Raw genomic sequence first — 14,617 nt, forward strand, 5'->3', positions numbered from 1 at the left:
TAGGAAGGAGAACGTGCATCTATAAAGGCCTATTTAGTGCTTTGGAGAAACAATGGTAGAACGTTTTGAGGAGCACTGATCATAATAGTATTGATAAAATAGACATAGACAAAATTGAGAGAACAAAAAGAGATAGCATGGAGGCTGAAAGTGAAGGAGAAATTGTGTACCAGTTGAAAAGCTCTTGTATCCTATTGAAGAATCTGCGAGAATAGTCTCCTCAAATATATGAGCAGTATTCAATTTTTGAATGGACAAGAACTTTATAGAGAGTTGAGTTGTTGAGAAAAACAAAAGTTTAGGGCTTAAAAGCTGAGCTTCTGGAAGCAGCTTTGGCAATTGTGGAGATGGGAGTTCAGAGGATGTTGAGGTCAGAAGATATTATTCAATCTCAGTAGATGAAGAAAGACAAAGGGCGGTACCATCAAATGCAGTTAGAGTATGAATCATCAACTACATCACAGATAGAGGGACCTGAGAGGAAACTGGATAAGCATTAACATAGCTTCGGTAGTAGGCCATATGGTGGCCATACGATGGTAACTTGTTTAGACGTGCATGGTGCTAAATCCTGTCAGATGTCTAAGGCAATGACAGATTATTCACCAAAGTATTAAAGACTAGAGCTCCTGAGGTGCATAGCATAGGTGGCAAGACCATGTGTATTGTCTATGCTGGTGACCATGGATTAGGTCAGACTTTTCAAACTGATGGATAATTTGGGTGTTAATAGTAACTTGCATAAATTTTGAAAGTATCGATTTACGGGCAATTGGGCAGAGATTAGAAGAGATAGGGTATACATTATCAAATTTCCAACGAGGAGGAAAGTGGACAGGGAGTAAGAGAGATTAAAAAGATAGTACAGAATAGAAACACTTATTTTGAGGACAATGATATGGACCCCAAAGGAACCAGAGAGAAGAGACTCTGACAGACTTACCATGAATAAAATGTGATGTTAATCTTGGTGGTTGAACTGGATTTATAGAAGACACCAGCAGACGTAAAGTTGGGTTGGCAAGCTTCAACTGATCAAGCTGCCAGGTGCAATAGTATAATAGATTGACAAGCATTATTGAAATAAGATGCAGTACCAAATCTGACATTCTGTAGAACTATCATAGATATACAGTGTACTTCACCTCTAATACATAGTATACCTCAACTTTATATTTAGTACAGGTATATAGTGTACCACAGATACACAGTATGATTCAGACATGGTTTACAGCATTTATACCTCAGATATACAATGTACCTTAAATATGCACATATCGTAAACATATGGTGTATAGAGATATAGATTATTCCTCAGATGTACATACACCTCAGATATACGGAAAGACTTCCCAATCAGGTACCTATAATCTAATTTTCTATACTAGGTTCAATTTACAGTATTTGAGAATCTTCTAGCTACTGAACTATGGCTACATCACTGACCTTTACAGTGATCGCTTGCTTTATTGTCCAACTTCGTATATTATAAAAAGGGAATTTTAAAAGTCAGACCTGTGAATTTTCTTTGACATTAACCTGTCCTATGAATGAAATCGTTTCCATACAAAGGTAATGTCAAGTGAAGTCAAATAAGAATGACCATGACTTTCAGCAGCACAGTCGTTTGCAAATTGTTTCGTTCCATAAGTGTCTTAAGGGTCCGGTTAATTCTCGAATTGGGGTTAGGGTTACCTTATATTGGGGTGGGATAACCATTCTCTTATAAAAGAGCAGCTGAAAGGTTTGCCGAGGCATTGTTTATGAACATTTACATGTGGATTTAATCATTAACGTCAATATGAAATGTCCACCATGTATGAAAAGGATATCTATAAGACATGAACCAATCGAGGACAATTGTCTAAAAATCAAAATCGTTTTTTAAAGTTGTGTTATTTTTTAACTAAAAACAAACCAACCTTAACCGCCCAGAGCACTAATTCTGATTATTTAACGACCATCTCACACTGCCACTGTAACATCAGTAGCTTTGCAAGGACAGGGATCTATATTTCCAACAGACGGTGATTGGGAAAAAATGATCAAAACAAGTTTGCAGCCGCAATAAATGGCTAGAGATCGAAAGAGAAGGCACCGCCGCGGAGCTGGCCGGCCATTGTTCCACTGTGTTGGAATTCGCGCTGGTAAGCGGTTTCCATTGAAGCCAGTAAAGGACTATTACACTGTTACAAATCCAGCAAAGTGCATCATTGCTAGAAAGATCATCTTACTAATATTAATAATTAGGTGAAAGACATTCTGTGCGGTATATTGTAGAGCGATTGAGCCCGTGCCCGATTTGAAAGCTTCGCTATTCTGATTTCAGACAAACACCTTCAGACCGAAATATGGCGGCCGACCTTCCAACACAGTCCGTGACTGAGCAACAGGGACATCGGCGAGGAAGTTACTTCAGGTCCCTGGCATGCATAAAAAGGTCGTCATTTCTATAAACGGCAACATTAGCCGAGTGATGCCTCGGCCGGGGCAGATTTCGACCAATATATCGGTCTGCTCACCGATTAGCTGGGTCTCCAGATCAAGAGAAACTGGGAGGATTCCCAGATTTGGATCATTGCGCTCTGAAGACTTTCGATTTTTTTATTAGGCTGCAGGAGGAGGGGTGTTCGTGCACTGTTGTGAGCACAGAGGGTTACAACAGAAAGGAGTAATGGGTTCATGGAGCAAGAAAGTACGATTGCAACATTTCTCAAATCTGGGCTGGAAACAGGAGTTTTTGGCGAATGTCCTCTCGCCGAGGGAATGCCATGAATCGCCAGCTAGTGTGAAAGCTCAAAGTGTAATTTTGTTCCAGGAAAAAATATATTAATTATTTATATATACAGAGAGCGGGAGAATAGTGGGACTCTAGTTTACACCCAGGATTTCACAAGGACACAATTGCAGTTGCAAATGCTTGGGGAATCTTGCAGTTGTTCCCACGATGGGAAGATAAGACAGCAGTATTTGAGCAAGCCATCCATCTAGACGTGTGAACCATAAAAGGGACGGATTGGATGGATTGATCGGCTCCATGAATTGTGGATGGAAGATGCTGCTGGGTAGAGATTGGGAGCCTTACCATTGGGGTGCTCAGTGAGCGGGAGGCCACTTTCAAAGGTTTTGCAGACACGGACGGGCTGGTCAACAGAGAGCGACCGCCACCCCCGGGGACTGTGGGGCTTGTTCGTGTCATTGGTGTCATTACACTCCACCCAATTGCTTAACCCCCGAACTCTTGTACACTGCAGTAAATGGTGCCATAAACATAGCCACCTGATTCCCCCACAAACTCATTTAGGAAATGTTTGTAGTTGTACATCCCAAGCCCCCCGCCTGACAGTGCATTGGCCGGGAGCCCCACCCCCGCCTGACAGTGCTTTGGTCTTGGCCGGGAGCTAGACGCTACAAATAACTTCAGGTCACAGAGATTTCCTAAATTGCACAACTGGGGTGTTGACTTGACTCCTTCTGAACTGTAACTGTTTCCTTGTGTGACTCTCGTCCCCGAGTCGGGAGGTTGCGAATTCAGCTCCAGTGCAATACAGGGGGAGTGCTGCATTGTCGGTGAACACTCTTTCCCAGGTTCAACCTGCCGGTTCCTGCGGGCGACACAAATTCAAGAACAGCAAATGCTCTCGCCAACAATCTTCCCTTAACCGGCACAGATTAACTGGCTAGGCAGCATCTGTGGAGAGAGAAAGAGAATTAACGTTTCAGGTCGATGACCTTTCCCAGAACTGGAAAAAGTTAAAGATGTGAGGGGTTTCATGCAAATGCAGGGGCAGGGAAAGGAGTGAGGAAAGAAGAAAAGGGAAGGTCTGTGATAGGGTGGAAGACAGGAGAGATTAAATGACAAAAACATGTTCTGTTTTTATTTCAGATTTCCAGCATCCGCAGTATTTTGCCTTTTCCTAATATTAACTGGTCTTATGATTTGCTTTTAGTGGGAGACCGTGCTCGAATTGACTCTCGTAGTTGACGGCATACCAGTGTGATCGCCTTCGGGAGTCCTGAAGACGTGTTAAGCCTCTGTATAAATGCAACCTTGGATTATTATTTAGATAACCAGATTGGCCGCATGATACATAGAAACAAAATCTGCGGCAGTTGTTTTCACAACACCGCCAGCTCTCCTTGTGCAGAACATCGTAACAGGCTAACCTCCGCTTAAGAGGCTATATTTGGCTGAATTCGAGCTAAATGCGCCGCCTTTCATCCATTTTATCAATGAAAATTTGAACAGACCGATTACAGTGAATTAGGGAAGGCGGTTCTGTGGATTAATTTAGGATTAAATCGGTTAGAAACAATCTTCGAAAAACACAATAAATACCCACATGGCGGTGTCTTTCTAAAATTGGCAGTCTAGCCTTGTCACACTTGACCTGTGCGCAGACTGTAATCTAAGTATCTTAAGAGATTCGGAAAGTGTGCAATTTCATTCGCATTATCAAAAACTCCTATTGAAATCTGTTGGAATAGATCAAGATATTACGAAATGTCCAAGAGTTCATTCAGACGGTGTACACACATATACAGCGAAATATCCATAGTCCCGTGATACATAAGCACTAATCAAGTGTACACAATCTCAAACATCCGTACAAAGTGACATACTTGAGGGATGATCTCATGAGAGATGTGTGTGATCTCGTGATCTGACCTCAGTCTGAAAGTACAGTTGAGTTACTCATAAGCTGCTGGAAAATGCAGCATTTATATTTCCCGAAACACAGAGGGGTCCCACGATTCACGTTTATATAAGGGTTTGATTTCAGTTGTTTCGTTCTTACGTTGCCTGTTCATTTTCAACCCAACAGTAACCTGGGTACTTGCATTGAACCATCCTTTCACACCACACGTTGGTTTCCTCACCGACCTTCCATTGACTCTCGGCTGAATTCCCCCCAAAACCACCTGCTTTGACGGCGCAGTGGTTTAAATTGATGATGAAACTGAGTGTATAGCCAACTGGAAGACTGGATGCCATAGACCTCGCCAGTTCCGTCCCACACCATCGCCTGAAAATCTTGGTCAGACAATTGGAATCCAACAGATTCACAAACGGATCTTTTTTTCTATATTCGGCACAGTGACGAGATGGCTGGAGGTGATTACTGCAAAAGAAAATATAGTTCAACAGGCGATCCCGGATAATGGAAGCTGATGCCAATTGTTCTATATTTAGACATTGCAGATTTGTGTATGGCCCACACTCTAGTGTAAGTTTGCTTATTATTAGCATGCACCGAACGTGTTATTTAAAAGCGATTCGGTTGTTCGAAGCCTTTTGAGCCGCATACAATGGATTAGCAGATCTGCAGTTTTACAATCAGAAATTAAAGTCAAGCCTCTTACAAAAGGAAATACTGGAGGTAATGTTCAGAAAGATGTGTACCTACTTCTGTCAGTGTCGCAACACGATTTAGTGTGCCATTATCAAATGCATATTTGGTTTTCCAAAGAAGGATCGATGACGGTAGATTATTTCTATTGTGTTGATAATCCGAGTTTTTGTTCTCCTGGAGAGCAGAGATACTACCGCAGAGCCTTGGGAGTCACGTAGAAAGATTACGCCCATGTTCTCATTCATTTTCAATTATCTCAAGCTGCTTATGTTAATGGGTGTGGGTGTTCGGGTTTAGGATTTGTCCACCTATGAAGCACGATCGTTGAAACAGCCTTTTGCAAATCTCCATACTCACAAAAAATCAGCTCATACCAGGAAATAAGAAATATACGCGATTGTACCTGGAGAGTCAAGACTGCCAAGGGTTAGTAGCCACGGGTTGGTCCTCCTGCTCTGTTGTGGTGGATGTGCCTTGCCTATTCTCGCTCTACTTTTCATTTTAAATTAGTTTTGGTTGAAAATTGGATTGGGTTGAAAATACAATTTTCTTTGTTCAGGCACCTGCCGGATATATGGAAATCCAGCATCATATCTCCCAACCAAACTACTGAGGAACCCATGTATTTTCCATTTGTCTGATATGTAATGTTCATTCGCTTCCCCTAAGAACACATCCAAGGAGAGAACATTTAGACACAGGTTGGCGACAGCCAGACTTAGGAGCTTCCAAGCATTTTTAGAGATACTGGTGGAGCATAAATGGCTAAAATCATGCATCTTGCCGCCACAACGCGCTGGTACGATCCCTGCTGCTTGTCCAAAGTAAGGCCAGCTTACTGTTATCTGGAGCAAAGTGACAAGAATTCCAAGCTTACTGCTTCAGAGGCCAAGAATATAGCAAACTGGATGGACTGATACCAACAGTACTTCGTAAGACTCCAAAATCTACTTACCTACGGAGTTGCCAAGTCTGCCACATATGATCTACTGATTGCCACATCCTAGGCGTGTCATCCTGGGACCAACTTGACCCCAAATATCTCGCTTTCTTCTCTCTCCCAGTTAATGATTTCTTAGGTGGTCTGACCAAATTCGGTGTAGTTGAAAATACCATCCAAATGTCTCCGCAATGTAAAGGTTTATACAGTAGCTCATAAGGTACTTCAAACCACAACATCTTTCTACTGAAACTGTGACAGTCTTTCATTTACCAATATTAAAATTTACAACACAATAATGTCCTCCTCTTGAGACACCGCCTGAGTTTGCTCTTTCCGCTCTGGTCCTGAAGCACTCCCACAATCACAGATCGCCGCTTACCCAGTTTCTATCTAAGGCACTGATCTAAATTGGAATAGGTATCTTGAAACTCTAAAATTAAAATCGTAAAACCAAAGGTTTACTCCAGAATATATGTCTTCAGACTCTAACCAAAAGCCTTTGTTCGTGGATTTGTATTTACAATGCATCTTGGGTATTGATGTGTTTTTTTAAAGATGATTAGTTAGGATAAACCATGTTTTTTTTCAGGATTACGATAGCCACGTATTTCTAATAATTGGATTTCCAGATAAATACCCTGCGAACAGTAACAGTCACCTTGATGATATACTCTGCGAAGAAGCATTCCTGGGTCAGAGGCCTGAGGAGCAATGATACTTTGATGTACAGTTATTTCACTCAAGTCACAGGATGTTGCCTCCTTGACTATTTTAATCTACAGTTTGTCAACGTGACACATATCAAACTGTGGTTTCCGAGAAATGACGCCATCTGGTAACCACAGCGACACGCAGAATGACTTACTTCAATAAAATGTTACTTTAAAATATTGCAGTAAGATTTCAAAGGCAGCTCTAAAGTTTCATCATTTCATTCACTCAGAAATAGTACCAGAGTCCTTGGAGAGAGTCACTTCACAATGACAGTATATTGATTTTTACATTGCGCGGCACAAATTAATAATATGACTCAGTCTTGTTTCATAGAATTTCTATTCACTGTTCAGCCTGTAATAATACACGCCAGATCAAAAATGGCGTCCCGTAGATACAAAACAGAATATCAACATTCTTTCATTATCTGATTGACTGTCGCCCTACTGCAACAGCGAATACGGTGCATTAAAGGCTTTTCACATATTTACATTCAAGCACAAAAAAAATACAATTTTATAATAGCAGCACAAGCCCGCCAGCTTCGGAAATATCAAACAGACAGGAAATACAAAGAATCTGCACATTTAAATAGCACACATATTATCACAAATATTAATTATATTTGACATAGGATTAAAAATTGAAACAATGTACCAAACACCCATAAGGTGGTTTTATTACTTAAGGTGTCGGACCATAGATTTTGCTTTAAAAAATTAAAAATCCCGATTTAAGGAAGCAGTGTGTTCAGTGACCTTTACTGTTGGACCGCCCAGTCTGTCTCCAGACACATATTTACTTCTACTTATTTAATGTGCCCGTTTATAAATACATTTGCGTACACATGAACTGTTCAGTTTAAAGAATGGAGATTTTGGGTTAAAGAGAACATTCGCTCTAAGGATTTCTCCTTTCATTCTACATGGTTTCTAGATCTGTTTTAAGTTTCCTTCACACAGTTACGTATTCCTTAAATGTAACGGTGAGGCAGTTCGCTGTGACGTCTGTGATAATCAGATTGCCGAGATAAGGTTTGAGGCCAGTCCATGGATATTGCTGCTCCCCCTTAACCGTTTCCTCCTTCTCCTCAATCTCTGCCTGCTGGGCCGCCGCTTTCTGGGGCGCTGGCCTGGACTTTACACAGCTCAGATCGATGGGCTGTTCGGGATTTGAGTCCAAAATACCATCAATTCCCTCATTCCGATAACTATCGACCGCCTGCAGCTCAATAAGATCATCCTGGTCCAGCTGCACGGCGCTTCCCGGCACACTGATGCTTCGGCAGGTGGTGGGTTTTTTGGCCTCTCTGTCGGCGATGGGTTCAGACAGGTAGCGTTTTCTGGACTGGGGGAGAGTGGAGTATAAGCCATCCCTGCTGGAGACCTCCGGCTCACAAGCCCATCGCATCCGATGTGGCTGCTCGCTTTGCCCCTCCGCCAAGGGGCGTTGGTCTTTCCGAATCCTCGCCTCTTTCTCACTTGCTGTCTCGCTACGTTCTGTGTCCGCTACCTCCCCGCTCAGATTTTTATTTTGCGCTGCAACTACCGCCTCTTTAACCACCATAGTCCTAATATAACCATTCTTGTCGGCCTCCGTCTCCTTGTTTACATTACCAGTCTTCATCGTCTCCTGCCGCCCATTTACAACATTATTCTCCTTGACCTTCTCTACTCTTTCCTCCGCCGCCGTGGTTTTGCCATGTCCATTTTTGACTATCCAGAGCTCTCGATCTCCAGTCTTGCTTGCCACTGACTCATTCCCTCCATCCCCGCTCTTACTGTGTTTATCTTTCGCCGACTGTATCCCATTATCCATATATTTGCTCATGACTATTACAATCCTACCATTCTTGTTTTTATTTTTCACTATTTTCATTCTACCATTCATGCCATTCTTTTTCACACTTTCCTTGGCTATTTCTGGCCCATTTCCGGATTTCGAATCTATTTCCTTGACCTCGGGCTTCTCCGTGCCGACAGCGTGGGTGCGATTCCCACTCTTGATAAAAGTGTGCAGTGCATCATGCTCCTGAGCAGACTGATATTGTTCCTGATTTCCTTCACTTTCGCCCCGGTGAGAGTCGCCCTGCTGATTTGGGTACATGATGTCCGGCTGATAATGGTGATGCTTTTTGCTATTGAGTTGATAGTAATGTTTAGTAGCTTGGTGCTGACGTTGTTCCTCAGTGTTACAGGGTTTGTACTGATGAAGCTTTTTACTGTTCAGTTGATATTGACGTTTGATGGGCTGCTGCTGAATTTCGTTCTTTGACTGCTCATCTTCCACATAAGTATCCTGTAGCTCGGAAGGGACGTTTGAACGTCGTGCAAAAGCTGGTAACTGGAAATTGCGAATTAAGAGATTAGTATTACTTGGGTTTGAAATTCAAGGAAATAACCTATAATCAATGAACTATAAGACAAGACTACAACTTAAATCTATATAGTAGCTCTTTCTATATTGAATGGTCACTGAAATGAGAGTTTTGTGTCTATGGTACCTCTGTAGCAAGGTTCAAGCAGCATGGCTTTACAGTTTCAGCCTTTTTTATTTGTTTCGCTTCCCTCACCTGGCAGGTTCCATTCTGAGGTGAAAGGACAGGCAGGTGATCAAGTCCGATTCCATTGCCAGGCCGCTCTGCACAGTTAGGAGGAACTCATTGGTGACATGTGGTGACTCAACCATTGGTTCCTCCTTGGTCGATGTTTCCAAGCGCCTGGCCTCCACCAGATCCCAACAGTTCTTACTAATCTATTAATTTCTGAGCACCAAACGCCCAATCAACATTAGTATCCCAGCAGAGGAATAGTGGTTTTGGTTAGTTACTGCCAATGTGGCTTTGGATACCGACCATTCATTAGTGAATCCATAAAAGTTGGATTTGTACCTGGTTGTTTGAGATGTATTTTATTAAATTAAGCGATTGCGTATTGCAAATTTGGAACATTATAGATTTGAGATTCTATTGGTAGATATGTAATCTAATGGCAAGATGTAATCTAATATAATTGTTTATTTTCATTTGAAAAGCTAAACATGTTTTATGTGTTACTTTCAAAATAATTTTATTGTTGGAAAAACCCAAAAATCCATATGATTTTAGCATCTGTTTTCTTGGATCCATTTATGCTTTTCAACAACATGCTCCCTTGTACTGTAGGGTCTGTGTCAACATTACGTTATAACATTTAACATACTGACCTTTACTCAATGCCTGCTCTAAGTAGGTATACACAGTTTGGTTGAAAATACATTTATGAAACCAGATTCAACTTGATTATGGGAAAAAGATCATATTTGATAGATTGCTCCAATGTGGTTCATATTTAACACATTCAAATGGGCACTAGGCAGATGATATTACCTGAACCAGTAAATGTTTGGGCTTGGGTCCTCGTTTACGATAGCCCATTGACTGTTCTTGTCTTTCCCTGCAATTATAGATAAAACAAGGTTAGCATTAAAGTCACTTGTAATAAATACCTATGAAATTAATGATCAGTTTGAGAAATGTTTTCCATGCCACTCCCGAAAAGACTGGAGGTACTTGGTTGCACTGTATTTTGTATATAACCTGCAACACCCTAATATGATGAAAAATCCTTTTAAATTTAAAAAAATCACATAAACATGTTTATATTTGCATAGCCAACTGAGTGACTAGATTGTCACATACCACTGCAAGGATAAATTGTTCCAGAATATATGAGTAAAGCTTTGCATTTTTTGGCAGGGGATCCTGATTCCTGACTTAAAATTTATATCCAGAAGGATACAGTCTTCTTTATTAAAAAAAAACTGTTTGCCTAAATTTAAATTAAACTGTCCACACTATAGACTTTAACAATATTAAAGCTTTATAAACCTTTAGTGAGAGGATATTCAGAGTGAATATTGTTTCCAGGTATGCATGGAAAATATTAGGAAAACAGGATGAAAAATGATTCAAAATTTCAGATCATTGAACTTTGAGGAGGGGTTAAGGAACTAAATCTATTCTCATTTGGAAAATATAGTTGAAGTTATCATGATGGGATGTATGTAATGGTGCTCTGAGCAAGACCACCATACGCATTCCCAAAGGCTTGTTATAAACTTAGGAAGCCATTAGCAAAACTTAGTACAAGGGATAACTTCCCTGTGCTTAGAGTCCTTCAACTTATGGTTTAGAGTGTCACCCAGCACAGTAAGCACCAAATCCATTGAAACATTCAAAATGGAATTGGATAGATTCCATACTCAACATAGATTAGATTTGGGTTTGAGCAGAGAGCATGATTTAACAGCCAAATCTGGCTCCTAGACTAATGCCTTTGTGATCGAACAGGCCTACATTTGTTGATTAGCCTTTCTTGTTCCGTCATCTGCACCAGGTTGGAAATGTTGCCACATTTACTGCTCATGTTCCAGTTTATTATGTGCCTTTTTGAACTAATTTCCACAGTTTACACATATATAAAGGTATTAATAGTAAATTCCTCTAAAGTATATGGAAATGAATACTTAGTGAGAGTTCATTTAACTATCTATTATACTAATGTTAGAGTGACTTTAACTGTACCACAGAACCACACAGCAACACGTCCAGTCAAAATGAGAGCAAATGAATCCCTAAAATAAGAGATATTTTACTAATTCTCATCATTTTGTTAATAATTGCTCTTTTATTGTAATGTAATGTGTACATTCAGAAAGGATATCTAATGCCAAATATAAGCCAGGAGAACAGCACCCTCCTTTTCTCTTTGGCTCTTTTGTACAGTCCGCAAATATTTCTGTTAATTCTCATACTATTCTGTCATTTTGTTAAAGGAGTTTAAATAAGTATGCAATTAACCCATATAACATGCATCAGTTGTTTTTTGAAATTGTATTCTTTCTGCATATAACTTGCATTAAATGTCTATCAGTGTGAAGCTGTACTGTTGAATGAATTGAGAGCAAACTATTGCATTCTTCGGACCATAAAAAGGACCTGTGATGCAACCTATCAAGTATCTTACCTGTACTTTAGTAATTAATCCATTAAAAAAACGTGTACTTGTTATTAATTTGTTTTTTCTACTCAAAGTAATGGGACTTTATTGTGGTTATGGTGCGCTCCTGCAACTCAGTCAAACTATGCAAAGGTCCATGGTTAGCTGATTTTGAATAACTGCAACCGACTTGTAACTGACAGCAGGGATACTGCAGTTGCAACCGCCGACCCTCCCCTTGTGCTGCTGTGTCTCTTTAATTAAGTCTAACGGAAGATAATGCAGACACCTTCGCCTATATGCAAATATACAAGCCTCTTTTTCAAAATATCGCGTTATTAATTTAGTTACTAGTCCAATTATTCCTGTTGCACTAAGGTCTAGTTATAAGCAACTTTATGTCCCTCCTACCCTGTTACACGCAGCGTGGCTCCGCTATATTTATTCACATGATTGCAGGCAGCTATGGCAACCCCGTGAGCAACTAACCAGTCAGATCGATTATCGTGTACCTAATTAAACAGGATACGCAACTCTGCCTGTCCTTCCCATTTTTTTCAGGCTACAGCGATAGTTAAAGTAAGCGTTGCCCCTTTAAAATGATACTTGTGCATCATCAGGTGCATGGGAGAGCAAAAGAGTAGAGGGGCCATTAGAAAGAGGAACATCGCAGATTATCATTAGAAGGACGTTCTGTGATCTGACAGCCTAGAACCTCCCTGCACGAGTCTCACTTCGGAGATAAATGCACCATCTAGCTACGATCTGGAACATCGCACCAGCAGTTACATCACTATTGCAGTAGTGGTTAAAAGCGAGTTGTTTTTTTTAACTTTTATGTTCCAGCATTAATTCCGCCAATATTCCTTAGATGTTATCAATTTATCATTTAATTTGATTGCAGAATTTAGACTTCAGTAATGACAGGAAACATATTTTCATTTGGAACTATAACTGTAACGCTCCCAGCTGACTGCCGATCCCTCTCTCCTCCCCCCTTACAGTGAGGGCTATCTTGAAATATTTAACTGTGGGTTTTCTACAGTGGTCGATCCCAACCTTCCAGACTCTCCAGCCCTTCCGATCACATCTGCACCGAAACAGGCAAGCGTTCTATTCTGGTTTCATTTCGAAACTGTGCAGGCCCTCGACTTTCGAAAGCTCTCGTCTTTTAGCCTTGTTTATTCTTTGGCTCTCTCTCTCTATATATTTCTGCAGCCTGAGTGGCAGCTTTTTTTCTCTCCCCCTCTCTTCTTTTCCATTACCTGTGCTGGAAAGCCAAGAGCAGCCGAGGGTCTAAGATGTTCTCCTCCGGCTCCCACGTGTTGTATCTGCGGAGAAGACATCAGCACTTCAGTTAAAACCTCTTACAGGTCCACAAGCGGAAAAATAAAACCAACTAGTGCTGCTAGTCAAGCGGCGTACAAGGGAGGCCATTTTCACTCCATTCACACACTATCATATCTGTTTCACAGTCCATTAAGACATTCCAAGACTCTCATTGGCCATTTTTTTTTGTTACACTGGTCGTCTACCAACAATTCACTAATGGCATTTGTAAGAAGGGAAATGTTGAGTTCAGGATTCTTCCAACACACACACACACAGACACACAGTAGTTTAGCTAGAATTTTTTTTACAAAAATGGGACTCACTTGGGAGACCATCCCCTCCATTTCACCAGGTATTCGACTCTACCCTGTGGAGAAATAAAGACAGCGTTCGTCACTGAACAGCAGAGACAGCACTGTTACTGATCAATAAGGTGGCGGAATTAGTGCGGAGCTGAGCTGGGAGCTGATCACACTCACCTTCCTGATCCGTTTTTTCTCAATGCTTTCCACGGCAAATACGTGCTCCCCTGCGGCCGGCAACTCCATAGCGATGCGAGAAGCTGGACGGACGCCGCTTGACCTTCTGCTAACTGCAGATCGCTTCACCGGGGCGCTCTCCTCCCGGCTGCAGTCTCAGCCTTTCTTTCCCTGCTTTTGTTTTTGGTGTGTGTGTGTGTGTGTGGCTCCCTTTCCGAGCGGGCTTCTCTGCCCCCTTGGATCTAGACTCCGTGGTCAGAGATCTTTCTGCTCTCTCCCTCTCTCACTCTCTCTCTCTCTGCTGCAGAGCCGGCAACGCAAAAGCGCAGCAACACAACGCTGTGGCGTCAGGAGCTAGAGCAGTCAATCAATGGAGCCCCGCCTGAGGTCGGAGATTCTAACTACAGCACCAAATACGGGCAAGACGCAGCCTTGTATGGTAATGGCAGAAAGATAAATTATTTTTTTCCAAATTAAGAAAGGACGACACGAAAATGAACACCAGAAGATTGTGCTTTCACCTCCCTCACCCTTTCTCGTCTAATTGTGACTATTGCCTCGTATCTAAACAATGTAATTCCCCGGGCTCGCAGTGTTGTTCCACTGCGATGTGCAAATGTCTTTCGTGTCCTTTTCTAATTGGCTATGCATCGGGCTAGAAATGTCTTGCGTTCTTTGAGAAACCTGCTTCATTCCTGACATGCATCAAAGCGCGTCACAGTTATATTTCATTTTACCTACTCCCAGATAACTAATACTGATACAGTCTTACTCCATTGTGCGTAGATTTTGTGAAGTATACAGTACCGTTAGTCA

At 41.4% G+C, this 14,617-nt stretch overlaps 1 protein-coding gene across 1 annotated transcript; it reads right to left on the reverse strand.

Moving 5' to 3' along the window:
• Positions 1-7,262: 7,262 nt before the first annotated feature.
• Positions 7,263-14,333, reverse strand: cbx4 (chromobox homolog 4 (Pc class homolog, Drosophila)). Its single transcript, XM_070857707.1, has 5 exons — positions 13,802-14,333; positions 13,646-13,689; positions 13,256-13,321; positions 10,379-10,445; positions 7,263-9,354 (listed from the first exon to the last, which is right to left on the reverse strand). Exons 1-5 carry the CDS (start codon positions 13,868-13,870, stop codon positions 7,966-7,968), a joined length of 1,635 nt encoding a protein of 544 aa, XP_070713808.1. The 5' UTR covers positions 13,871-14,333; the 3' UTR covers positions 7,263-7,965.
• Positions 14,334-14,617: the final 284 nt, after the last annotated feature.

The sequence above is a fragment of the Pristiophorus japonicus genome, chromosome 16, assembly GCF_044704955.1.
Source record: "Pristiophorus japonicus isolate sPriJap1 chromosome 16, sPriJap1.hap1, whole genome shotgun sequence".
Classification (NCBI taxonomy): domain Eukaryota; kingdom Metazoa; phylum Chordata; class Chondrichthyes; family Pristiophoridae; genus Pristiophorus; species Pristiophorus japonicus.

Bases quoted from the DNA above. Each gene is read 5' to 3' on its own strand.
- cbx4 (XM_070857707.1), bottom strand. From the start codon at position 13,870: ATGGAGTTGCCGGCCGCAGGGGAGCACGTATTTGCCGTGGAAAGCATT. The intron at 13,322-13,645 runs GTGAGTCCCATT...TCTTCTCCGCAG, and splicing joins TGGAGGGGATGGTCTCCCAA to ATACAACACGTGGGAGCCGG. The intron at 10,446-13,255 runs GTAATGGAAAAG...CTATAATTGCAG, and splicing joins CTCTTGGCTTTCCAGCACAG to GGAAAGACAAGAACAGTCAA.